Genomic DNA, 23,298 nt, shown 5'->3' on the forward strand with positions numbered 1-23,298 from the left:
GACCCCCAAGCTACCCTCTACGTGCTCTGGGGGTGCTGGACACTTCTGGCATGGTCCCTGCAGCCACACACCCCTGGATGGTTCAGCACCTCTGAGAAACTGGCCAGCATCCCTGGCAAGTCGGCCAGGCCACCTCCCTCACTCACAGACCCACACAAGCCTTTGTTCTGACTATTTATTAGGGAACCTTCTCTTAACCACTGAGAGTGGGAAGAAGGAAGGAGGCATGGAGGCCTCTTCTCCCTCTCCTCTGCCCTCCCCCAGACCTCCAGGTCCCCTTGGAGGAATTACTGCTTCCCACTGCAGGATGGGACCCCCAATGACAACAGGGTCTCTGACTGATCCCCAGGAAAAAGAGGCATAGCAGAGGTGGACCCTGAAGTCCAGAGGCCCAGGTGAGGAGTGGACATGAAGAAGGTAGATATCGGAAGGGACTCAGGACACCAGGTCCCAGGGGCCCAGGGACCCCTAAGCTCCAGGAAGTGGTGACAACCCTACTGGCCAACGAGGATGAGTCCTCAGCTCGAGGCAGGCTGGCCCGGGAGCCTGGGCTTCTGGGGCTGGTTGGGGCCGATGTACTGGAGAGGCACGTGGGTGGGGGTGGTGATCCGATCGGTGCCGAGGTAGGGCTGGAGGGCAGGGGGCACGAGCACCGAGCCGTCCTGGGGAGAGAGCAGGCCTCAGGCGGCTGCCCAGCTGGCCTTCCAGCCTCCGGCCTCCACCTCCCACGGTGGGATCCTCCCGCCACCCCCGCCCCTCACCTTCTGCTGATAGCTCTCCAGGAGGGCGATGAGGAGCCGAGGGACAGCACAGCCCGTGGCGTTCACCTGAGAGGAGGGGACGCTCAGATCCAGGCTCCAGCGGGCCCAGGGCAGGGGCTGCGGTGGCGGGTCTCCGGCATGGGGGTGCAGGGCAGGGCGGGCGAGGGTGTGGGCTCACCGTGTGTGCGAACTGCAGCTCCCCGGCCTCGGTCTGGAACATGATGTGTAGACGGCGGCTCTGGAAGTCCGTGCAGTTGGAAGCGCTAGTGACCTGGGCGTGGGGGTGGGGTGGGCTGAGATGATGGGCCGTGGGGGGCAGTGGAGGGGAGGGTCCTCTTTCTCATCCTGAGGGCCCCGCCGGGCAGGGGGCTCACCTCGCCGAAGCGGCCTCGCCCTGGCATCCAGGCCTCGATGTCGAACTTGCGGTAGGCGGGCAGGCCCAGCTCCTGTGTGGGCATGTCCAGGACTCTGGAGCCCCGGAGAAAGACAGGGCGAAGGGCAGCGGGTGAGAGGTGGGGTGGGGGGCGCAGTGGGAGGTGATGGAAAACGTCACCAAAGGAGGAAAACGGAGGTGATAAAGAGCTGACGGTGGCAAAGGGGACGAGACGGCCACGTCACCGGGCTGTTTGTTCACCTGGCTCTTCTTCCTTCTATAGCAACAGCACCCCCAGATTTCTGTAATGGGTCACCCAGAAAAAAGTCCACACTCCTCAGCCTCTCCTGACAACATGTGTCTGACAGGGTGAGCGAGGCCGTGGGGCTCGCCACGTCCAGTCACCCCCTTAGAGGGAAGGGGTGTGCCCTCTCCCCAACCTCCCCTTCCCACTGGAAGGTAAAAAGCCGTCCTGGGGCTTCCCTGGGGGCTCAGTGGTTAAGAATCCACCTGCCAATGCAGGGCACATGGGTTCGATCTCTGATCCAGGAAGATCCCACATGCTGTGGAGCAACAAAGTACACGTGCTGCAACTCCTGGGCCTGCACTCTGGAGTCCGGGAGCTGCAACTCCTGAACCCGCGTGTCACAACCAGGGAAACCCAAGCACTCCAGAGCCCATGCTCTGCGAGAGAAGTCACTGCAACGAGAAGCCTGCACACGGCCACTGAAGTAGCCCCCACTCGCTGCAATTGGAGAAAGCCCGCACAGCAATGAAGACCCAGCACTGCCAGTAATAATACTAAGTAAATGAAACGGTATTTTAAAAAGCCATTTGGACTAGGCAGATGAGACAGCACGCTAGGGACAGGGAGTCACGGGAGGCAAGGGACCTGGTCTCGACAATGAATCATACACAGGCTTTTATGGGTTGACAGGTAGACATCCTGTATACAATCCTAACATGGGCAAAAGGGGGCAGGGGAGAAGAGGCAGTGAGGGTATTCAAGATGGGGGAGCACCCAGCCAGCCTTTCCCCACCCCTCACCCTCTGTCCCCGACCCCAGACCCCACCATCCACCTCAGCCCCTGGCCCCTCCCCGCACCGGAAGTGCAAGCCCAGCTCTGTCAAGATCTCCATCTGAAGGGACAGGAACTCCTCCAGCAGCTCTGAGCTCTGCTCCAGCCCAGGGCCTGTCACCCCAAACATCTCCACCTGGGGCACGGCGAGGGGCACAGGAGTCAGGAGGCGCTAGGCTGTTGGGGTGTCCCCGCCACAGACCTAGCTATGCCAACCTTGGTGAAGTGGTGTACTCGATACAGCCCCCACGGCTCTTTCCCTGTGTCTGTTTCCGCCCGGTAGCAGGTACTGGAACAAACCATCCTGGCGGAGGGGTGGGTAAGTGGGGTCAGGGAGAGGCCAGGGGATGTCACAGGTGGGGACAAGTTCTAAAGGAACAGGGCATCACCTGATTGGCAGGTCCCTGAAGGCCACGGAGTGGTCCATGAAGTAGCCTGGGAGGAGAAGGGGACAGAAGGGGTCAGCCTGGGCCAACATCCATCCACCCACAGGAAACCTTTGTGGGAATTAGAAAAGGTGTCCCTTCTGGCAGACACAACCTCATGTCAGGACACGTGGCTGGAACAACCTACACAACTGTACACGTAGGCCCTGGGCGTGCAGCCGCCACCCCCGGGATGCTCCCGGCTGCCCCCTTCCGGTCCCTCCCGCTCTGAGGACCCCTGAGGGGCTCTCGCTCAGCTCTGGCCCCCAGGTGGCTCTCACCTGCAAGTCCCACCTCTGCTGTCCCGGCCAGGTTGAGGTCTTCAAAGCGGGAGGGGTCGATGTTGTAAATTTGGGATGGTTTGGCATTTGGTGTCATCCCACAGCCTTCCTGGGGAGGAGACCAGAGGACAGGTAACCTCAGGGGCCCCCGTTCTGTCGTCACATCCCCTGCTCCTCCCCTGGAAGGAAGGGAAGCCCCCCACATGCGTGTGCACGCTCAGTCACTCAGTCGTGTCTGACTCCTTGTGGCCCCATGGACTGCTGCCCGCCAGGCTCCTCTGTCCACGGAATTTTCCAAGCAAGAAGACTGGAGTGGGTTGCCATTTCCTCCTCCAGGGGATTATCCTGACCCAGGGATCAAACCCACAGCTCCTGCATTGGCAGGCGGATTCTTTACCACTGAGCCACCTGGGAAGCCACAGATTCACCCTGAGTTCCCTGTTATGACGCGACCCCCTCAACCCAGCCCCAGGGCAGTTTCTTTGGGGGAGACAGGCTGGTCTTGCTGCCTGGGGGCCCCATAACAGGGCCTGACACATGGCTGGGCATGGGGAATGGAGAGTCTTCACTCACAAACACAACTCCTCGGAGAAGGTCTGGCACCGTCATGGGGGTGAAGCCCTGGGAAAGGGTAGGGAAGGGGTGAGGAGCAGAGCCAGGACCCCCACCAGACCCCAAGCTCAGGCCTGAAGCACAGACACTGCAGAGGGGGCTAACAGCTGCCCCGTGTCACTCTGAAGCCCATTCCACTGGAGAGGACACTGAGGCAGGCCCGAGCAGTGGGCATGGAGCTGGCCCTGGGGTGCTGGGGCCCTATCACTGGGGCCTCCTGATGTCCTCACTCAGGTTACCATACAGGGCAGTGGAGGTGTAGTTCTCCGTACAGATCTGTCTGTGACCCCCACCAGTGAACACCCTCTGTGACTCCCAGCACCTTCAGGACATGTCCGAGCCCCTCACTGTGACCAGCGTCCCATCGGTCGCTGCATGACCAGCCCTCAGCCCTTGCCGACCCCCCCAGTTTCAACAGACACTGTTCTTTCCCCAACACTCGCTGTCCACTGCAGGCAGGCAGTGAGAGCCAATGGTGACAGGTGCAGGCCCTCAGGCCAGCCCCACACATGAGCCAGAGGTCCTGGACAGTTCCTCCCTCAACTTCTCCATCTCTAAAGGGGACAGTAATAGCACTCTCCTCTTAACGCTGCCCTAAGAATGAAGTATGCCAATGCTACACATAAGCTCTGAAAACCGTGACTGGAGTAGAGGTCACCCCCTCCTTTCCACCTTGAGCCTTTGGACCTCAGCATCGGTGTCACCCCCTCCAGGCAGCCCTCCCATCCTGGCCCATACCCGGTGGATGAGCTTGTTGAGTGTGAAGTTGACCAGGCCGTACTGCAGGAGGGCCCCAGCCCCGCGCAGGTAATAGGAGCGGTGGCCAGACACGTGCGACAGGCGCCTGGGAGACAGATGGGCAGACAGATGGGGGCCTGTGGGCCGGGGCTGGTGGGGGAAGAAGGGGGACTCAAGCACCCCAGGGCAGAGGCCCAGCTGCCAGGCGGGAGGCCGGTCATCAAACATTCATGCCGGGCGAGGCCCTGGTGGTTCCACATCCCATGCTGAGCCCAGTGAAGTGGAGCCGGCAGCCAGCTGCTGGGGTGGGGGGTTGCTGAATGGCAGGGTCTGGGAGCGGGGGCTCACTTCTGACGGATGATGTCGAGTTTCTCGGCTATTTCCAGGTGGCCCCGGGGTTGGAAGGAGAAAGCTGTGTGTGGATGAAAAGCAATGGGGTAAGAGGAGAAGAGACAGGGAATGGGGATAGAGAGAAAGAGGATTAGAGAGACAGTGGGGGGAGGGAGGGAGAGAAAAGGAGAGAGAGGAGAAAGAGCCAGACACACACACACACACACACACGCACGAGACAGTGTGAGAAAGCCCAGGGCTTTACAGGCTCCAGCCACAGTCCCAGACCCCAGGAGCCCCCGCCCCCAGCCTGGGTCCCCCAGCCTGGGCTCTGGCCTACCTGGCTTGTCTCCAACCACATGGAGCACGCGGGCCTGGCTTTCGTCCCCAACAGGCTGTGGGAAACAGTGGGTGTCAGAGGGAAGGGGGCGCCGGACAGGGCCCTGGCTTCCCCTGCCACCCGGCAAGGGGCTCACCACGTCTGGGTGGGTCTGGTTGGGCAGCCTCAGTGCCCGCAGGTAGAACTGCTCTTCGAGCTGGGCCTCCTTAGGGTAGAGGAGTGTGAGCTGCTTCCGGATCTCCCGGCCATGGGCCCGCAGACTCTGATATTGGGGGTCCTGGGAGTGGGACACATCGGGTCAGCCCAGGAGAGGGTGGGGTCCTGGCTAGGATAACCTCTGCGGTGGACTTTGTTGCTTCTTCTTCGGGCTCAACATCCTGAATTTCCTTTCAGGAACCTCCCCTCACCACCTCGTGGCACGTCCACAAGGACATGACTCTGGCTTGGCGTACTAGAACATTCCATGGCTCGGCCAAAGTGATTGGCTTAAAGACAGGCACATGACAATCAGCCCCAGGGCTTTGTCTGGAAGTATGAAGAAAATGGTCCTCTTTGCACCAGACCTTGTCTTCCCTTCCCCCAAGGGGAGAAAGCTGAACCAAATACGGAGGAGCCAGGAGCTGGATCCAGCTGTACCTGAAGCCAGGATTTTTAGTTTTATGAATCAACAGAGCCTGTTGTTATCTTTCTTACTCCTACTTGAGTTACATTTTCCATCATATACAGTGGAGACTTTATGACTGATAATGGTTATCTGTGCTGCCCACCCCCGATCAGGAACAGGATATCAACTCTCTGTAGTACCTGTTGCACTTCATTGTTGTCCTGGTTTGCCTGGTAGAAAAGAGATGAGGAGGTGATTAGAGTGATGAAGTGGGGATGAGGGGGAGGGGAAAGAGGGGTGAAAGGTCAGGGCTAGGGGATCTGAATTCCTTGCTCTGTCAGTGCCTGTACCCGAGTTTCTCTATCAGTAAAACTGGGAGGAGGCAAAACATAACAGCAATCACACCCTGTAGCTCAGTTTAGTGCTGCCTCATGTCTAGCCATGTGCAGAGGACTCTCAGATGATCCGTTTTCTTCATAACCCCCACTATGAGGTTCGTATCAATGTGATTCCCATTTTGTTGACGAGAGAACTAAGACTCGGCATGGTAAAGTCTTTGAGCATGCATATGGAGGCCTGACACCGATGATCTTTGATCCTCGGAACCTTCTGTGGTCCTGAGCACCAGGGCATGCGGCAGAACTGGGACTGAAAGCTCGGTGCCAACCAGAGTGTGCTCTTGGGCAAGTCTCTTCCCCTCTCCAAGCCTTGGTATCCTGGTCTGTGAAATGGGCTGAAAGCAGGAGCTCCCCGGTCAGGCTGTTACCTGGTGTCCCCCAGATGATGAGCTAGGGACTTCCCTGGTGGTCCAGTGGTTAAGAATCAGCCCCAGGGACGCCTGGCCCTGGACGGTTGTGGTGTGAGACGATGAATGTCCATATCCTTCAAATTCCTGAAACTGGGTTTCCCACTACCTGTAGCCAGAGGCATCTTGCTGCCAGCCCCACACCTGCCCAGGACCCCCGCGCTCACCACCAGGGCCCGCACCGCCTCGGTCACGGCCCCCTTCTCCTCCTCCAGGCTCTGGATCTGTTCCCGCAGCTGCCTCAGCTCCTGCCATGTTGAGATCTGGGATAAAATATACACAGAATTTTGCACATTAACTGTTTTTCAAGTGTACATTTCAGTGGCATTAAATACGTTTATATTGTGCTAGCATCACAACTACCCATCTCTGGAACCACTGAACCTTCCCAAACTGAAACTCTGTACCCATTAGACATTCCTGCCCCTGGCAACTACCATTCTACATTCTGTCTCTGTGGATTTGACTGAGACAAATCCAGAAGGCTCACAGAACTGGAGTCACATAGTGTTTGCCCTTTTGCGACTGGCTTACTTCACCTAGCATAACGTATTTAAGATAAATCCATTTTGTAGTATGAGCTTCCCAGGTGGCTCAGTGCTAAAGAATCCACCTGGCAATGCAGGAGACACAGGGGTCGGGAAGATCCCCTGGAAGAGGAAATGGCAACCCACTCTAGTGTTCTTGCTGGAAAATCGCATGGACAGAGGAGGCCGCCAGGCTACAGTCCATGGAGTTGGAAACAGGCAGACATGACTGATCAACTGAGCACTCACATTGTAGCATGTGTCAGAATTTCCTTCCTTTTTAAGGCTGAATATTATTCCATTGCAAGTATTTACCACATTTTCCTTTACAAGATTCTTTTTGACGTGGACCATTTTTAAAGTCTTTATTGTATTGGTTACAGTATTGCTTCTGTTTCACGTTTTGGTTTTTTGGCCTCAGTGCTTGTGGGGTCTTAGCTTCCTGGCCAGGGATCGAACCTGCATCCTCTGCTTTGGAACATGAACCACTGGATTAACATCTTAACCACTGGATTACCAGTGAAGTCCCTACCTCCATTCATTGATTAGTGGACACTTGGGTTACTTCTACCTTTTGGCCACTGTGAATAATGCTGATATAAACATGAACATACAGGTATCTGTTTGAGTCCCTGCTTTTCTTTCTTTTTTTTTGGGGGGGGGGGTGTATGTACTCAGAAGTGGGATTGCTTGATTACATGGTAATTCTATGTTTAATTTTTTGAGGAACTGCCATATGTTTGTTTCAAGTTAACTTCTCTGAGCCTTAGTTTCCCCTCTGTTAAAATTGTGGAAATAATGGCACCCATCTCACAGGGTTGCTGTGAAACTTAAGAGACTCATCTGTATAAAGCACTTATAGTAGATTGAATGTATGGGGGGGTGGAGTCCAAGAGAGGGCTGGGAGGATTTGGGGTCCCTATCGCCCCCAGCACTTCGGCAGGGTCTAGAAATATGCTAATTTCAGTCCTAGTTCACCAGCATGTAGTATTATGTAAGTGCTGGCTTTATTAGTAGTGGCAGAGTGAGTATGCGGAGAAGGCGATGGCACCCCACTCCAGCACTCTTGCCTGGAAAATCCTGTGGACAGAGGAACCTGGTGGGCTGCAGTTCATGGGGTCACTAGGAGTCGCAAGACTGAGTGACTTCACTTTCACTTTTCACTTTCAGGCATCGGAGAAGGAAATGGCAACCCACTCCAGTGTTCTTGCCTGGAGATTCCCAGGGACGGGGGAGCCTGGTGGGCTGCCGTCTATGGGGTCGCACAGGGTCAGACACGACTGAAGCGACTTAGCAGCAGCAGCAGCAACTGCCTGATACTTGTGGGGTAAGTGCATAACTCTTCCTCTCACTCCCCAAAGGCAAGAGTCTCCCCTTATCCACTGATTCATATCTCTGTTTCCCGTTTTCCTTTGTGGCTTTACCATAAGCCTGTCAAGAGGTCTGAGCACAGAGGACGCGAGAAGACAGTAAGTTTCCAGCACGCTTTATGGACTAGGAGCATCACGGCTCTATGGACAGTAGGGCCTTAGCACTCCGTGGTGTCTGACACGTACTTAGATGCCAGGCACATCACATTGGCTAAACTGGGAAGGAACTAAAATTCTTTCGATCAGAACGCCCCCTGCCGGATAGTATCTTGTAAGCCCATTTCGTCCGTAAAGCGAACAGCCAATAGGCAAAGCGGACAGGCCCCGCGGAGGTTGGGCCGCGCAAGCGCACTCACGATGCCGGGCAGATCCTTCGACCGCAACTCCCCCTTGCGGAGCTCCAGCGCGCGCGCGGCGTCTTCCGGGTGTGCGCACAGTGGTTCCATATCCAGCTGAGGGAGCGCGCTGTAGCCCTCACGCGCGTGTTCGTACAGGAGGTTCCGGTCCTGTCTCTCCGTAGCGAAACTTCTCTTGAAGCTCTGGTTACAGACGCAGCCTCCTCGAAGCCCCAGGCACCGACCAGCCACTAGAGGACCCAAGCGCCGCACTACGGACGCAGCCATCTTGGAAGGCGGACAGGGAGTCACGCACCCTTCGTTCCGCCCACTACGCATTTAGGCCAATTACAAAGCTGCTATTCTGCTCGAGACTAGCCAATCAGACCCTGGAAGGGGTGAAGCCCTTCCATGCCTCAAAAAAACACAGTTCAATGAGAACAGTTGCCCAAGATTGACATTATCATTGTCCAATCGTTCTCTGTTCCCCGCTGCTTCTGCGTACACGAGAGGCAGAACCAGCCAATCACTGCCAGGGTAGTCCCCAGATCCAGCTAGAGATCGGTTTCTGCGTGTCGGCGACCTGGCTAGGGTCTGTAAAGTCTGCAAATCTCGAGTTCTCCAAACCTCCGGGGTCTCTCTTCAGGTTCCCGTTTTATTCTGTATGTGAGCAGAGACAGTTGGCTCCCCGAGAGCTTATTCAGTGCAAGCCTAAATTTACGGAGGGACTTTCTGTTAGCAGCGTTAGGGGTTGCGGTTATACGGTAGAGGAAATTGCTTAGATTTAACCGGAAGGCTAAATAGGGAGGGTGGGGGAGAATTTGGGGTTCCATTGTGGGTCAGCTCGTAAAGAATCCGCCTGCAGTGTGGGGCACCTGGGTTCGATTCTTGGGTTGGGAAGATCCCCTGGAGAAGGGAAAGGCTGCCCACTCCAGTATTCTGGCCTGGAGAATTCCATGGCCTGTATAGTCCATGGGGTCACAAAGAGTCGGACACGACTGAGTGACTTTCATTTCACTAAATAGGGAGAGTAATGAAGGCCACTTTCTCTTAACCCCTTATACAGGGACTCTGCAGGCGGTGGAATGTCTTGGTCCGGCCTTCTCCGTGGCCTTAGCATGTCCCTAAATTATGGTAAGTGGGGGGCGGCTCTTCATCTGACTGAGATGGAGCCATAGGGAGGCTCTGAGCAGGGGAGGAATGTATCTAACCCAGTGTCCACAGGGTGCCTCTGGCTGCATGTGGGGGAGCGGACAGTAGAAATAGGAAGACCTGGGAGGAGAAGGACAGGAGAGTCCAGTGGGAATCAAGGGTAGACAGGACCAGGGTGGATGCTGTGGAGGAGGAAGGGGATTCCGATCAGTTTTGAAGTCTCAGTTGACAGAATCTGCTCATGGCGATGGGAGCGGGGTGACAGGAGGAGGAGTGACCCGGCCCAGAGACCAGCCTCCCCTCCGCCTCATAGGGTGGCGGTGGGGCGGTGTGTGTTAATGTAGATATGATGCATAGAACAGTACAGGACCCAGTGGAAACCTGTGAGTTAATTCTTACGAAATGCTCAAAAAAGAACCCGACACATGGTGATTGCTCCATAAATGCTATTAATATTACTCTCAGCCATGAGTACCCCCAGCCATAAACAAATATAGCCCCGGGAAGTACTTGGAACGGCATCTCGAACAAAAGAGCAAGTGGCTGATGCTATTATCTATTCGCTAGGATAATCCTCTTCCGCCCTCTTGGTTGTCTTTCCAGGCCTAGCCCTGGCCCCCCGGCCTTGGTCCATGCGTCCCATGGCCACCCTGAACCAGCTACACCGTCGGGGCCCCCCGAAGTTTCCGCCTTCGAAACCAGGCCCAACGGAGGGCCGGCCACAACTGAAGGGCGTGGTCCTGCGCACCTTTATCCGCAAGCCCAAGAAGCCCAACTCAGCCAACCGCAAGTGTTGCCGCGTGAGGCTCAGCACTGGCCGGGAGGCCGTCTGCTTTATCCCCGGAGAGGGCCACAACCTGCAGGAGCACCACGTGGTCCTCGTACAGGGTGGCCGCACGCAGGACCTGCCGGGTGTCAAGCTCAAGGTCGTGCGCGGCAAGTATGACTGTGGCCACGTGCAGAAGAAGAAGTGACTGGGGGACCGGTGGGTGGATCATCACGCAGGAGAACTCTTTCCCTTGGTGCACCTGCAGTGCCCTCAGGAAGCAAGTCCAGCTCTAGAAGTAGCTGGTCTGGGTTCAAAGCCCAGACCAGTGGACCCTTAACCCATAGAGGTCCTGGGTGCCCCTCTCCCAACACCCTTGGCTTCCATGCTGGCTCCAGCAACCTCTTCTGCTGAGACAAGACTCTGTACTGCCAGCTACTGGGGAGGGGTTGCAATAAAAACCCCAGCCCCCAAGGTTTGTGACCTGAACCCTCTTGTGTGGTATTCACCCTCTTTGTGGTCTTGGCAACTGGACATCCCCCCTGGCCTCAGTTTCCTTCACCAGAAAAAAAAATAACTCCACTCACAGTATCCCCTCTGTTGGATTTGGTGACGATTAAACCAGATGCTTTTACGTGTATAATAGCACATGCAGTGACTGCTGTTATAAGCTTTGGAATCAGGTGGGCTGCGCTGAAGTCCAGTTCCCCTCCCTTCAGGCCGAGGGCCTGGACATGAAAGCCCTCCTGTCAAGCTTCCTCATCTGAAAAGTGGCAGTAATGGTAATGTTGGCGGCAAAGGGGTGTTGCCAGGATTGGTTGGCGTGCGTGGCTCTGCTCAGACACACACACCTGGGTTCAAATCCTACTTCCACCTCTTCCTTGCTCTGTGACTCCAGGTATGTTTGTTCCCCACTCTGGCTCCATTTCCGTGGCACTGAGAGTGATGCGGACCTCACCCGATCACCTGCTTGGTCAGGTTAGAGGTTTCTTTCTCTGTTTTTTGGCCACACTGTGCGGCATGTGGGATCTTAATTCTTCTACCAAGGATTGAACTCTCTCCCCCGGGACTGGAAGTGCAGCGTCTTGCCCACTGGACCACTGGGGCAGTCCCGTGGTTTTAAGATTTGGGAGCTGAGCATATATCATTGGGCTCTGGAGCCCAACGTGTGGTGCAAGTCTGCCTTCTTCTACTTCCCGGCCAGGTGACCCTGGGTAGGCCTTTTAAACTCTGAACCTGTTTCCTTCTGGACCAAATGGTAGTGGCAACGGGGTACCTCCCTGAGAACTGCTGGGAGAACAGCTGAGAACAGGCGGGGGAGCTGTTGGCTGAGTCCTGGTGACCCATCTGTGTTCTCGAAGCTCACCCACTTCTTGCATGGCACTTAGCACACCTGAGGTTCTCACTTTTGGAAATATCCCACACGGCCTTCTAGGATCAGAGCTGGGGGCAGACAAGCACATCAGTTACAGATAAAACCCCCCATCAGCTCACGCTCTGCACCAATTTTTTATTAAGCTAGCTTGTCAGCTGCACTCAGCTAGGGAAACAGTGGAAGACACCAGGGGAGCTTTGCTCCTGGAGTCCTTCTCCAAGTGGGCTCAAGTGTGGAGAAAAGGAGGCTGTCACCTTGGCAGAAGGAAGGCTGCCCGACGCAGGGCCAGGAGGTGGGGGTAGAGGATATAGTTTGGGGGTCAGTGCAGACTGCGCCTTAGGAATTCTGAAAGAAATGGCACCTATATGGCTCAGAGAACAGGTGCTGTTGGGTGCGGTGCTGGAGGAGCTTGCATGGGCCCCACTACTGAGTCCCAGAGACTCCCCCAAACGAGAGGATGGGTTCCCTTTGAGGCCCCTGTTTGTCCCCCCGAGGACAGCCTCTGCTCCCTGCCAGCAATTGCCTTACCCCCAAAATATGCTGACAAGAGTCCTTGTCCAGGATTGTCAGCAGCATTCCTCTATTTTTAACCTGGGCTTAGCCTTTGTTTTTTGACTCAGTGGGTTCGATCCCTGGGTTGGGAAGATCCTCTGGAGAAGGGAATGGCAATCCACTCCAGTATGCTTACCTGGAGAATCCCATGGACGGAGAAGCCTGGTGGGCTACAGTCCATGGGGTCACAAAGACTTGGACACAACTGAGTGACTAACACATCAACTGATAGGATTTCCCTGGTGGCTCAGTCACTAAAGAATCCACCTGCAATGCAGGAGATGTGGGTTTGATCCCTGGGTCAGGAAGATCACCTGGAGAAGGAAATGGCAATCCAGTATTCTTGCCTGGGAAATCCCGTAGACAGAGGAGCCTGGTGGGCTACAGTCCATGGGGTCGCAAGAGTTGGACACGACTTGGTGACTAAACCAGCATCAACTGATCAGCACACGCGTGAAAAAGAAGTTTACAAGTACAATACAGGTCTCTGAGTTACTCTTTGACACTGCCCTGGGGAAGCAAGTGACCAGCCTGGTTGGATCCCTGGTTCCTTGGCTGAAGTAGCAGCAAATGGGGTTCACTGGAAGAGTGCCGGGAACAGGCCACACAGGACCTCCCCAAACCCTTCCTCAGGCATTCTCTGGCTCCTGGCTGCAAAAGCCGCCCTTGATTGATGTTAGTGTCTGGCAGATGGAGGTCTGTCCAGGAAGGCTGGGTCAGGCTGGTTGGCTAGGACAGGCGGATCCTAACCCTCACACTGGAGTGGGTCACAAGGGTGCCGTAGTGCCCCACCCAGGAACGCGTGTCTCTTCCATACTGCTCAAAAGACACGTAGCGGATACCCTTGCCAAAGTTGGTAAAGACGTGGGAGACCTGCGCAGAGAAGAAGAGGGAGGGAGTGAGGCTCCAGGGGCTCATCTTCCTCCGCCTCCTTGACACATCGTCACCATCACCTGACCCTACTCCAGGCACTGGGATATCGCAATGCAGAAAGCAGCCCAAAGAGCTCATCCCGGGACTTCCTTCTAGTCCAGTGGTTAAGAATCTGCCTGCCAAGGCAGGGGACCCGGGTTCGAGCCCAGGTCTGGGAAGATCCCACATGCCCTGGAGCAACTAAGCCCGTGTGCTGCTGCTGCTGAACCCACAAACCCTAGGGCCTGTGCTCTGAAGCAAAAGAAGCCCCCGCTGTGAGAAGTCTATGCACTCTAACTGGCGAGTAACCCCCGCTCGCTGCAACTAGAGAACAGCCTTTGTGCAGCGATGAAGACCCATTGCTGCCAAAAATAAATCTGGTGAAGCTGAGAGTCTGGACTCTGACGCTGAAGACAGAGGAGGGAAAGGGCAGAGGAAATTCTGCAAGGGGGTGGGGTTGTAATCTGAGTAAGCAAGGGATGCACTGAGATGACATTTGAGCAGAAACCTGGTGGAGGTGGGGATCTGGGGGAAGAGTGATCCAGACAGAGGAACAGTGCAAAAGCCCTGAGGTGGCAGCATGCCTCGAGCAGAGTGAGAGAAGTAGGAAAGGGGGTCAAGGAGGCAGTGGGCAGATTGCGTGGGGCATTTGAGATGGGCCCCAGAAGGACTTTGGCTTCTGGCTTTCAATTTTGGGGGGCCATGCCACTTGGCTTGTGGGATCTTAGTTCCCCCACCAGGGATGGAACTTATGCCTCCTGTAGTGGAAGCAGAGTCTTAACCACAGGGAAGTCCCATGCTTCTGGCTTTTTTTGTAATTTTTTAAATTGAGCTGAAATTCAAATTCACCTAACGTACCATTTAAGACTACAATTCAGTGTATTTTTTTCTTTTTTTGGCATATTTGTAATGTTATGCAACCATCACCACTATCTAAATCTGGAACATTTCATCACCCTAGGAAAAAACCTCAAATCCATTAGCTGTCATTTCCAATTCCTCCCTCCCTCTGTCCTCTGGCAACCACTAATCTATTTGCTTTTTGTCTCTATGTTGTTCAGTCACTAAGTCGTGTCTGACTCTTTGCAACCCCATGGATTGCAGCATGTCAGGCTTTCCTGTCCTTAACTATCTCCTGGAGTTTGTTGAACTCATGTCCATTGACTTGGTGATACCATCCAACCCTTTCATCCTTTGTTGCCCCTTTCTCCTCCTGCCCTCAGTCTTTCCCAGCATCAGTCTTTTCCAGTGAGTCGGCTCTTTGCATGTATCTCTAGGGTTTGCTTATTCTTGAAATTTCATATAAATGCTATCATACAATATATGGCCTTTGTGTCTGACCTCTTTCATTTAGCACAGTGTTTCCAAGGCTCACCCATGTTGAGGTGTGAATCTGTACTTCAGTCCTTTTTATAACTGCATGTTAGGATATTGGCTTTTGTTCTGAGACGTAGCCGTGGGAGGGTTACAAGCAGGTGAAATCCGTGGTCTGACTCACTTTTTTTTTTTTTAATTCACTTTTTAAGGTGGCTCAGAGGGTAAAGCGTCTGCCTGCAATGCAGGAGACCTGGATTCGATCCCTGGGTCAGGAGGATCCCCTGGAGAAGGAAATGGCAATCCACTCCAGTACTCTTGCCTGGAAAATCCAATGGACAGAGAAGCCTGGTAGACTACAATCCATAGGATTGCAAAGAGTCAGACATGACTGAGCGACTTCCCTTCACTTTCTAGATCCTGAGTCTGAGTGTTGGGTTGGGCTTGGAGGGAGGCGATCAGGAATTGAACCAGAAGACCAAAGGTTACTTTGATAAGTGAGGTATGATGACCGTGGCAGCTTAGGCTCAGGAGCCACTGTGGCTTTGAATCAAGCCCTGCATGCTTTAGGGTGAGTTTGGGTGTCTCTTCCATCCCTCAGTTTCCCCAACTCTAGAATGGGGATGGAGCAAGGATTTTGGTTCACCACATGCATTCCAGCAAGGATTTTGGTTCACCACTGCATTCCGAGCAACTACAGCAGTGACCAGTACACATTACATTAGGTGCTTAATAAATGTCGATTGAATAACTAGGCCATTGTGCTAAGGAAATGAATTAATGGGTAAAACTTGGACAGGCCTGTGATAAGGGCTTAATAATTGTTAGCTGTTGTTATTATAGATACAGATGGTGGTGCTGAGAGCTGAGAACCGAATTTGAGCAGGGTGAGAAGTGGGTGTGCCCTTGGACAGGTCAAGGGTGGTGTGGAAGGCGGTCTGGACCCACCTGTCGGCAGCCTCTCTCAGTCCACTGAAGGACCGGGTTGGGTGAGGCCGAGAACTTGACCACTTCATTTTCATACACGTCCAGGAGGCGGACCCGAAGCCGGTAGATGCAGCCGCAGTTCTCCCGGGCACCCCACCTGCCAGGTGGTGGTGAGCCTTCACATCTCTGCTACCCACTTAGGTCTCTGGCCTCCAGGAACTTTGATGATGCCAGGCCTGGGAACCTAGGGGGAGGAGCCTAGGTGCTCCTGAGGTGGAGCCAGAGCCTGGAGGAGGAACCTGGGTGTTCCTGGGGTGGGGCCAGAGCTTGGGGGAGGAGCCTGGGTGTTCCTGGGGTGGAGCCAGGACTTGGGGGAGGGGCCCGGGTGTTTTGAGGTGGGGCCAGAGCCTGGGGGAGGAGCCTAGGTATTCTTGGGGTGGAGCCAGAGCTGGGGCAGGAGCCTGGATGTTCCTAGGGTGGAGCCAGAGCCTGGGCTCCCCAAAGGTCCCTCCCTCCCTGGCTCTACTATGAGAGCATAGCTTCCCTTCTTTCACCCTCACTATGAAGGGGACACAGTAGCAGTGCCAGCCCGTGGGGGTGACTCGGTGTGAAATGAGCCCCTTCTGTAGAACTGCCACCTCCACCGGGGTGGCGGTGCGGGCCGGTTGCTACTCTTCACTCACCAGTCGGCCACACAGATCTCGATTTGGGCGCTGTCGAGCAGCTCCTGCCACACCCCTTCCATCACCAAGTCCACAAGCTGCCTCTTAAAGCACCATCTAGGAAGAGGGGGATAATGCGGGGTGGAGGGCCAAGAGTTCCATCATTCAAATCACAGCCCAGAAATCACCTCCTCCTGGAAGCCTCCCCTGACTACCCTGTCTGAAGCAGCCCCTTAGGGCTGTGGGCATCCCTGTTGGCCTCTCAGATTCCCCTCCATCATTCACTCCGCTGTGGTGCCAGGAGGCTGGACCATATGCAGACTTGCCCCTTATATTTGTGGGGATCAAAACATGAATGCAAATAGAGGCACACCATAGTAGACATCTGAGCGAGAGGTCTGAGGTCTCCTCACAATCCAAGAGGCCTCCTGCCTAAGATTGTGTTGCCTGTATGGAAGGGTCTCCCTTCCCCTCTGCTTCCTGTTGGGTCAGTCAATGGGAAGTTTAGCAGCAGATAGAAGGGAGAAGAGAATGGAATCAGGGTATTTATCCTCCTGGCTCCTTCCCAAGGGATCATAGTGGGACTTTGTGTCTCTCCAAGAAAGGACCCTCTCCACAGTGCCCTCTCCTCCTAGCTTTCTCTGACATCATGTTTCGATAACTGTTTCCTCCCTTAACCCTGCCAGGCCTAGGGGTGATAATGTCCCTTCCCCCCAGCCGACGGTCCTGCAGTATCTCTTGTGTTCTGCCTGTTCCTTTGTAAATAGTCCTTCTTGAATTGCAATGTGCCATAATAACAGAAATAGTGATTTATCATGAAAACTGATAAACTGACCAGAACAGAGTACTCAAGGACACACCTAGCTATGTATGGGAACTTTATAAATGATGGACGTGGCGCTGACATTCCATGGTGAAAGGAAGGATTCTTTAGTACATGGTCTTGGGAAAACTGGCTCAGTATATAGAGGGAAAAACAAAAAAAAACTGGATCCTTACCGAACATCACATTCAAAGGTGGATTAAAGATCCAAATGTAAAAGATAAAACTATGAGGTTACTAGAAAAGAGTAGAAGCGAATACTGTTAGGATCTAAGGGGAGGGAAGGATTTTTTTAAACAAAATTTCAAAAACAAATTCTAAAGCAAAAAGATGAATTTGATCATATGAAAATAACAAAGACTACCATGGACACAATTCATATGGTAGAGTGGGAGATTTCTGTAATGTCCAGGATGGACAAAGAACTGACATCTAGAATATACAGAAATTTTTGTATATCAACGAGAATAAGACATCAACCTTAATAAAAATATGAACAGGCAGGGACTTCCCTGGTGGTCCAGTGGCTAAGACTCCATGCTCCCAGTGCAGGGGGCCTGGGCTCGATCCCTGGTCAGGGAACTAGATCCCACAGGCTGCAACTGAGAGTTTGTATGCCGCAACTAAGATCTGATGCAGCCAAACAAATAAAGTAAGTATTAAAAATAGGAACAGGTAACTGACAAAAGAGGGAATTCACAAGGCTAACAATTATTAGTCGAATGACTGAATACATGCATGTGGAAGGAGAGTGTGAAAGAGGGTGAGGGTGAGGATGAGGATCGTAGGGTGGGGTTCCCCCTCCCTCGCCCCAGTGATCAAGGGCCACTCACTCGAACGAAGTCACGAAGCAGGTCTGGGAAGGAGCGCCCGGCATCATTATGAGGTTCTTTTCCACGGCCCAGCCATTCCCGCCGTGCTCCACCTCCCAGCCTCTGAAGCCCTCTGTGGGATATAATAGGGTTAAACACGAGGGATTCGCGCTCCAGCTTGCCCAGGAGAGAGCCCGCCACTACCTAATGTGCCCATGTGCCCGGTCCACCGGCCCCTCCCTCCCAGCAGGCAGCATTTGTGGACCCACTCCTTGACGGCCTCACTCAGCTCAGTGCATCCACTCAGCTTCTTCTCAGCCTCCCTCGGCCTAGTCCCCTGCCCTGCCTCTCTTAAATCTCTTGAATCACTGGACTTTAATTTTGGCCCCGCCCTGGGGTGCTACCTCTGGGATTCTCTAGCCTTGACCCCGCCCATTTACTCAGTTCTCCTTCCCACAGCCTCTCAAAACAGCCTGATAGTTCTATGCAAGCTCCGCCCCCTGTCATACCCCAATGGGTTTCTTCCCAGCCCTCCCCTGGCGCCTCCCCCTTTAACCACTGCCCACTGAGTTGAGGGGACTTCCCCAGTGGTCCAGCGGCAAACACCCTCTTCCAACAACACAAGAAAAGACTCTACACATGGACATCACCAGATGGTCAATACCGAAATCAGACTGATTATATTCTTTGCAGCAGAAGATGAAGAAGCTTTTGACAATCAGCAAAAACAAGACCTGGAGCTGACTGTAGCTCAGATCATCAGCTCCTTATTGCAAAATTGAAGAAAGTAAGGAAAACCACTAGACCATGCAGGCATGACCTAAATCAAATCCCTTATGATTATACAGTGGAGGTGATGAATAGATTCAAGGGATTAGGTCCGGTAGACAGATAACTGTGGACGAGGTTTGTAATCTTGTACAGGAGGCAGTGATGATAAACATCCCAAAGAAAAAGAAATGCAAGAAGGCAAAGTGGTTGTCTGAGCTGAGAGGAGACGAGAAGCGAAACGCAAAGGAGAAAGGGAAAGATACCCATTTGAATGCAGAGTACCAAAGAACAGCAAGGCTTCAGCAATATGTGAACCGTGAACTTCCAGATGTTCAAGCTGGTTTTAGAAAAGGCAGAGGAACTTGCCAACATCCGCTGGATCATCGAAAGAGCAAGAGAGTTCCAGAAAAACATCTATTTCTGCTTTCTTGACTATGCCAAAGCCTTTGACTGTGTGGATCACAATAAACTGTGGAAAACTCTGAAAGAGATGGGAATACCAGACCACCTGAACTGCCTCTGGAGAAACTTATATGCAGGTCAGGAAGCAACAGTTAGAACTGGACATGGAACAACAGACTGGTTCCAAATAGGAAAAGGAGTCCGTCAAGGCTGTATATTGTCACCCTGCTTATTTAACTTGTATGCAGAGTACATCATGAGAAACGCTGGGCTGGAAGAAGCACAAGCTGGAATCAAGATTGCCGGGAGAAATATCAATAACCTCAGATATGCAGATGACACCACCCTTATGGCAGAAAGTGAAGAGGAGCTAAAGAGCCTCTTGAGGAAAGTGAAAGAGGAAAGTGAAAATGTTGGCTTAAAGCTCAACATTCAGAAAGCGAAGATCATGGCATCTGGTCCCATCACTTCATGGGAAGTAGATGGGGAAACTGGAAGCAGTGTCAGACTTTATTTTGGGGGGGCTCCAAAATCACTGCAGATGGTGACTGCAGCCAGGAAATTAAAAGACGCTTACTCCTTGGAAGAAAAGTTATGACCACCCTAGATAGCATATTGAAAAGCAGAGACATTACTTTGCCAACAAAGGTCCATCTAGTCAAGGCTATGGTTTTTCCATAGGTCATGTATGGATGTGAGAACTGGACTGTGAAGAAAGCTGAGCGCCAAAGAATTGATGCTTTTGAACTGTGGTGTTGGAGAAGACTCTTAAGAGTCCCTTGGACTGCAAGGAGATCCAACCAGTCCATTCTAAAGGAGATCAGTCCTGGGTGTTTATTGGAAGGACTGATGCTAAAGCTGAAGCTCCAATACTTTGGCCACCTCATGCGAAGAGTTGACTCACTGGAAAAGACTCTGATACTGGGAGGGATTGGGGGCAGGAGGAGAAGGGGGCGACAGAGGATGAGATGGTTGGATGGCATCACTGACTCGATGGACATGAGTTTAAGTGAACTCCAGGAGTTGGTGATGGACAGGGAGGCCTGGCGTGCTGCGATTCATGGGGTTGCAAAGAGTCGGACACTACTGATTGACTGAACTGAACTGAAAGAACAGCAAGGAGAGGTAAGAAAGCCTTTTAAGTGAAGAATGCAAAGAAATAGAGGGAAACAATAGAATGGGAAAGACTAGAGATCTCTTCAAGAAATTTGGATACCAAGGGCACATTTCATTCAAGGGATGGGACAGAAACCATAAGGGACTAATTGAAGCAAAAGAGATTAAAAGGAGGTGGTAAGAATACACAGAAGAACTATACAAAAAAAGGTCTTAATGACAGGGAAAACCACAATGGTGTGGTCACTCAGAGCCAGACATCTGGAGTGTGAAGTCAAATGGGCCTTAGGAAGCATTACTATGAACAAAGCTAGTGGAGGTGATGGAATTCCAGCTGAGCTACTTCAAATCCTAAAAGATGATGCTGTTAAAGTGCTGCACTCATTATACCAGCAAATTTGGAAAACTCAGCAGTGGCCACAGGACTAGAAAAGGTCAGTTTTCATTCCAATCCCAAAGAAGAGCATTGCCAAAGTTAATGTTCAAACTACCGCACAATTGTCCCACACAATCCAATCAACTCACAAGCTATCAAGGTAATGCTCAAAATCCCTCAAGCTAGGCTTCAGCAGTATGTGAACCAAAACTTTTCAGACATACAAGCTGAATTTAGAAAAGATAGAAGAACCAGAGATCAAATTGCCAACACCCACTAGATCATAGAAAAAGCAAGGGAATTCCAGAAAAACATCTACTTCTGCTTCACTGACTACGCTAAAGCCTTTAACTGTGTGGATCACAACAAACTGTGGAAATTATAAAAAGATGGGAATACCAGACCACTTTACCTGCCTCCTGAGAAACCTGTATGCAGATCAAGAAGCAACAGTTAGAACCAGACATTAAACAACAGACTGGCTAAAAACTGGGAAAAGAGTACATCAAGGCTGTATATTTTCACTCTGCTTACTTAACTTCTGTACAGAGTACATCATGTGAAACGCCGGGTTGGATGAAACATGAGCTGGAATCAAGACTTCTGGGAGAAATATCAACAACCTCTGATATGCAGATGATACCACTCTAATGGCAAAAAGCAAAGAGGAACTAAAGAGCCTCTTGATGAAAGTGAAACAGGAGAGTGAATAAGCTGGCTTAAAACTCAACATTAAAAAAAAACTAAGATCATGGCATCCAGTCCCATCGCTTCATGGCAAATAGATGGGGAAAAGTGGAAACAGCGGCAGATTTTATTTTCCTGGGCTCCAAAATCACCGCGGATGGTGATTGTAGCCAGGAAATTAAAAGACGCTTCCTCCTTGGAAGAAAAGCTATGTGTATTAAAAAGCAGAGACATCACTTTTCTGACAAAGGTCTGTACAGTCAAAGCTATGGTTTTTCCAGTAATCACATATGGATGTGAAAGTTGGACCATAAAGAAGGCTGAGTGCTGAATATTTCATGTTTTTGAATTGTGGTGCTGAAGAAGACTCTTGAGAGTCCCTTGGACTGCAAGAAGATCAAACCAGTCAATCCTAAAGGAAATCAACCCTAAATATTCATTGGAAGGACTGATGCTGAAGCTCCAATACTTTGGCCACTTAATGGGAAGAGCCAACTCACTGGGAAAAACCCTGATGCTGGGGAAAGCTTGAGGGCAGGAGAAGGGGAAGACAGTGGATGAGATGGTTGGATAGCGTCACCGACTCAGTGGATGGGTTTGAGCAAATTCCAGGAGATGGTGAAGGTCAGGGACGCCTGGCGTGCTGCAGTCCACGGGGTCGCAATGAGTTGAACATGACTTAGTGACTGAACAACTGAGTCTACAGTTTCAGCAGAGCGTCACCTCTGCCACGGCTCCGCACCTTGGCGCCTCCTCCTCTGTCTTGCCAACCAATCTGTACTCCCTCCACTGAAGCTCCAATACTTTGGCCACCTGATGCGAAAGCCGACGCATTGGAAAAGACCCTGATGCTGGGAAAGATTGAAGGTAGGAGGAGAAGGGGACGACGTAAAACGAGATGTTTGGATGGCATCACTGACTCAGTGGACGTGAGTTTGAGCAAGCTCCGGAGATGATGAAGGACAGGGAGGGCTGGCGTCCTGCAGTCCATGGGACCGCCAACAGTTGGACAGGAGCGAGCAATTGAACTACACTGCCCACAGTCCCTGGCTCCTCCCACTCAGTCTGTCTCTTCCCCAGCTCCTCCCTGGCCTCGCCCACCCAGTTTCTCAAGGGCCGTGTCCCTTGGCTCCTGGCCCCGCCCACCCACCCCTGGGGTCTCTTCGGTCCCACCCCTGGCCCCGCCCCGCCCCTCGGCCCCACCCCGGCCCCGCCCCCGGCACCCACGCTCTCCGCAGGAGTTGAAGATGAGGTTGCGGCCTAGGGGCGCTCTCAGGCAGTAGCGCGCCAGAGCGCAGAGCGGGAACTCCTCCTCATCCTCGCTGCTGGGCGGGCAGCGCTGGGCCACCGAATAGAGGGCGCGGCCCTCCGCGCTGCGGTCGCGGGCCAGCTGCAGCAGCCAGACGGTGGGCCCGTCCACCACGTCGCGCCAGGCGCGGCACACCGGGCGGCAGCGCATCACTAACGCGCGCGGGGGCACGTGGCTCAGCACCTGCACGAGCAGCTCCGGGGGCAGCGCGTCCAAGGCTATGGGCGGGTCCGCGGGCAGCTGCCGCCGCCGCGAGGGCCGGGCGCCCATCTCCGGCCGCCAGAGTCCTGCAGATAGAGAGGGGTCGGCGGGTTAGGGCAACCTGGCCTCCCTCCAGCTCTCTTTCCAGGACGCAAGAAGAGCTTAACCGTGACCTCACCAGGTACACGGGCGACAGGGAGGCTGCCAGCTCCAAGAAATTCAGCATCTGGTTCCTGCCACTTGGCTCCGGACCGCGACCGGTTTCTCCCCCACCTTTCCCCCTTGAGCAACAAACGCCTAAGCCTGATCACGACCCCAGGAGGGCTGCTAACCACGGCTTCCTGCTCTGGCCGGTGCCCTCGTGTCAGGCTGAGCACTTTACATATGACCATACGCTCACTGAAGACCTATGAGAAAAACCCACCGAGAGGGAAACCATTCCCCAGGTGTCCCAACTCTCTGGCCTTTGGAATCCATGACCTGTCCTCCAGCAAAATCCATCTCCTCAGTCTCTTTGCTGAACATTGTTGTCACCTTCTTGCTCTAACCAGAACCCAGCTG

At 53.2% G+C, this 23,298-nt stretch overlaps 3 protein-coding genes across 14 annotated transcripts in view; 1 reads left to right on the forward strand and 2 right to left on the reverse strand.

Annotated features, from left to right (window-relative positions):
* Positions 1-161: 161 nt before the first annotated feature.
* On the reverse strand, positions 162-8,910 carry SARS2 (seryl-tRNA synthetase 2, mitochondrial). 2 transcript variants are annotated; one of them, XM_069550735.1, is made up of 16 exons: positions 8,602-8,910; positions 6,516-6,611; positions 5,744-5,773; positions 5,076-5,216; positions 4,940-4,994; positions 4,618-4,681; positions 4,270-4,375; positions 3,493-3,540; positions 2,920-3,028; positions 2,603-2,648; positions 2,430-2,517; positions 2,240-2,349; positions 1,136-1,229; positions 940-1,032; positions 762-827; positions 162-662 (listed from the first exon to the last, which is right to left on the reverse strand). In XM_069550735.1, the coding sequence occupies exons 1-16, from the start codon at positions 8,866-8,868 to the stop codon at positions 519-521; spliced, it is 1,557 nt and encodes a 518-aa protein (XP_069406836.1). In that variant the 5' UTR covers positions 8,869-8,910; the 3' UTR covers positions 162-518. The 2 variants fall into 2 exon arrangements, with proteins under 2 accessions (XP_069406836.1, XP_069406837.1); XM_069550736.1 differs by lacking the exon at positions 5,076-5,216.
* MRPS12 (mitochondrial ribosomal protein S12) lies at positions 8,640-11,138 on the forward strand. 3 transcript variants are annotated; one of them, XM_069550751.1, is made up of 3 exons: positions 8,640-9,242; positions 9,647-9,714; positions 10,336-11,138. In XM_069550751.1, exons 2-3 carry the CDS (start codon positions 9,666-9,668, stop codon positions 10,704-10,706), a joined length of 420 nt encoding a protein of 139 aa, XP_069406852.1. In that variant the 5' UTR covers positions 8,640-9,242; positions 9,647-9,665; the 3' UTR covers positions 10,707-11,138. The 3 variants fall into 3 exon arrangements, with proteins under 3 accessions (XP_069406852.1, XP_069406854.1, XP_069406853.1); XM_069550753.1 differs by having other exon boundaries at positions 8,640-9,226; XM_069550752.1 differs by having other exon boundaries at positions 8,640-9,172.
* Positions 11,139-11,988: 850 nt separating this feature from the next.
* LOC138418852 (F-box only protein 17) overlaps positions 11,989-23,298 on the reverse strand; it is a 31,315-nt gene continuing 20,005 nt past the window's right edge. For 7 of the 9 annotated variants that reach the window (XM_069550740.1, XM_069550744.1, XM_069550741.1 and 4 more), the window contains 5 exons: positions 22,455-22,823; positions 17,897-18,008; positions 16,262-16,357; positions 15,600-15,735; positions 11,989-13,298 (listed from right to left, as the gene is read on the reverse strand). In XM_069550740.1, coding sequence (XP_069406841.1) covers positions 13,155-13,298; positions 15,600-15,735; positions 16,262-16,357; positions 17,897-18,008; positions 22,455-22,806 — 840 coding nt within the window. In that variant the 5' untranslated portion in view covers positions 22,807-22,823 and the 3' untranslated portion in view covers positions 11,989-13,154. The remainder of the gene's footprint in view (positions 13,299-15,599; positions 15,736-16,261; positions 16,358-17,896; positions 18,009-22,454; positions 22,824-23,298) is intronic. The other 2 variants (XM_070289293.1, XM_070289294.1) reach the window with 1 other exon arrangement.

Source organism: Ovis canadensis, chromosome 14 (assembly GCF_042477335.2).
Source record: "Ovis canadensis isolate MfBH-ARS-UI-01 breed Bighorn chromosome 14, ARS-UI_OviCan_v2, whole genome shotgun sequence".
Lineage (NCBI taxonomy): Eukaryota > Metazoa > Chordata > Mammalia > Artiodactyla > Bovidae > Ovis > Ovis canadensis.

Coding starts and splice junctions, on each gene's coding strand:
- SARS2 (XM_069550735.1), bottom strand. CDS start 8,868: ATGGCTGCGTCCGTAGTGCGGCGCTTGGGTCCTCTAGTGGCTGGTCGG. Junction 2,649..2,919: donor AGCAGAGGTGGGACTTGCAG/GTGAGAGCCACC, acceptor TTCTCCTCCCAG/GCTACTTCATGGACCACTCC. Junction 1,230..2,239: donor GAGCTGGGCTTGCACTTCCG/GTGCGGGGAGGG, acceptor CCGGGGCTCCAG/AGTCCTGGACATGCCCACAC.
- MRPS12 (XM_069550751.1), top strand. CDS start 9,666: ATGTCTTGGTCCGGCCTTCTCCGTGGCCTTAGCATGTCCCTAAATTAT. Junction 9,715..10,335: donor TAGCATGTCCCTAAATTATG/GTAAGTGGGGGG, acceptor TTGTCTTTCCAG/GCCTAGCCCTGGCCCCCCGG.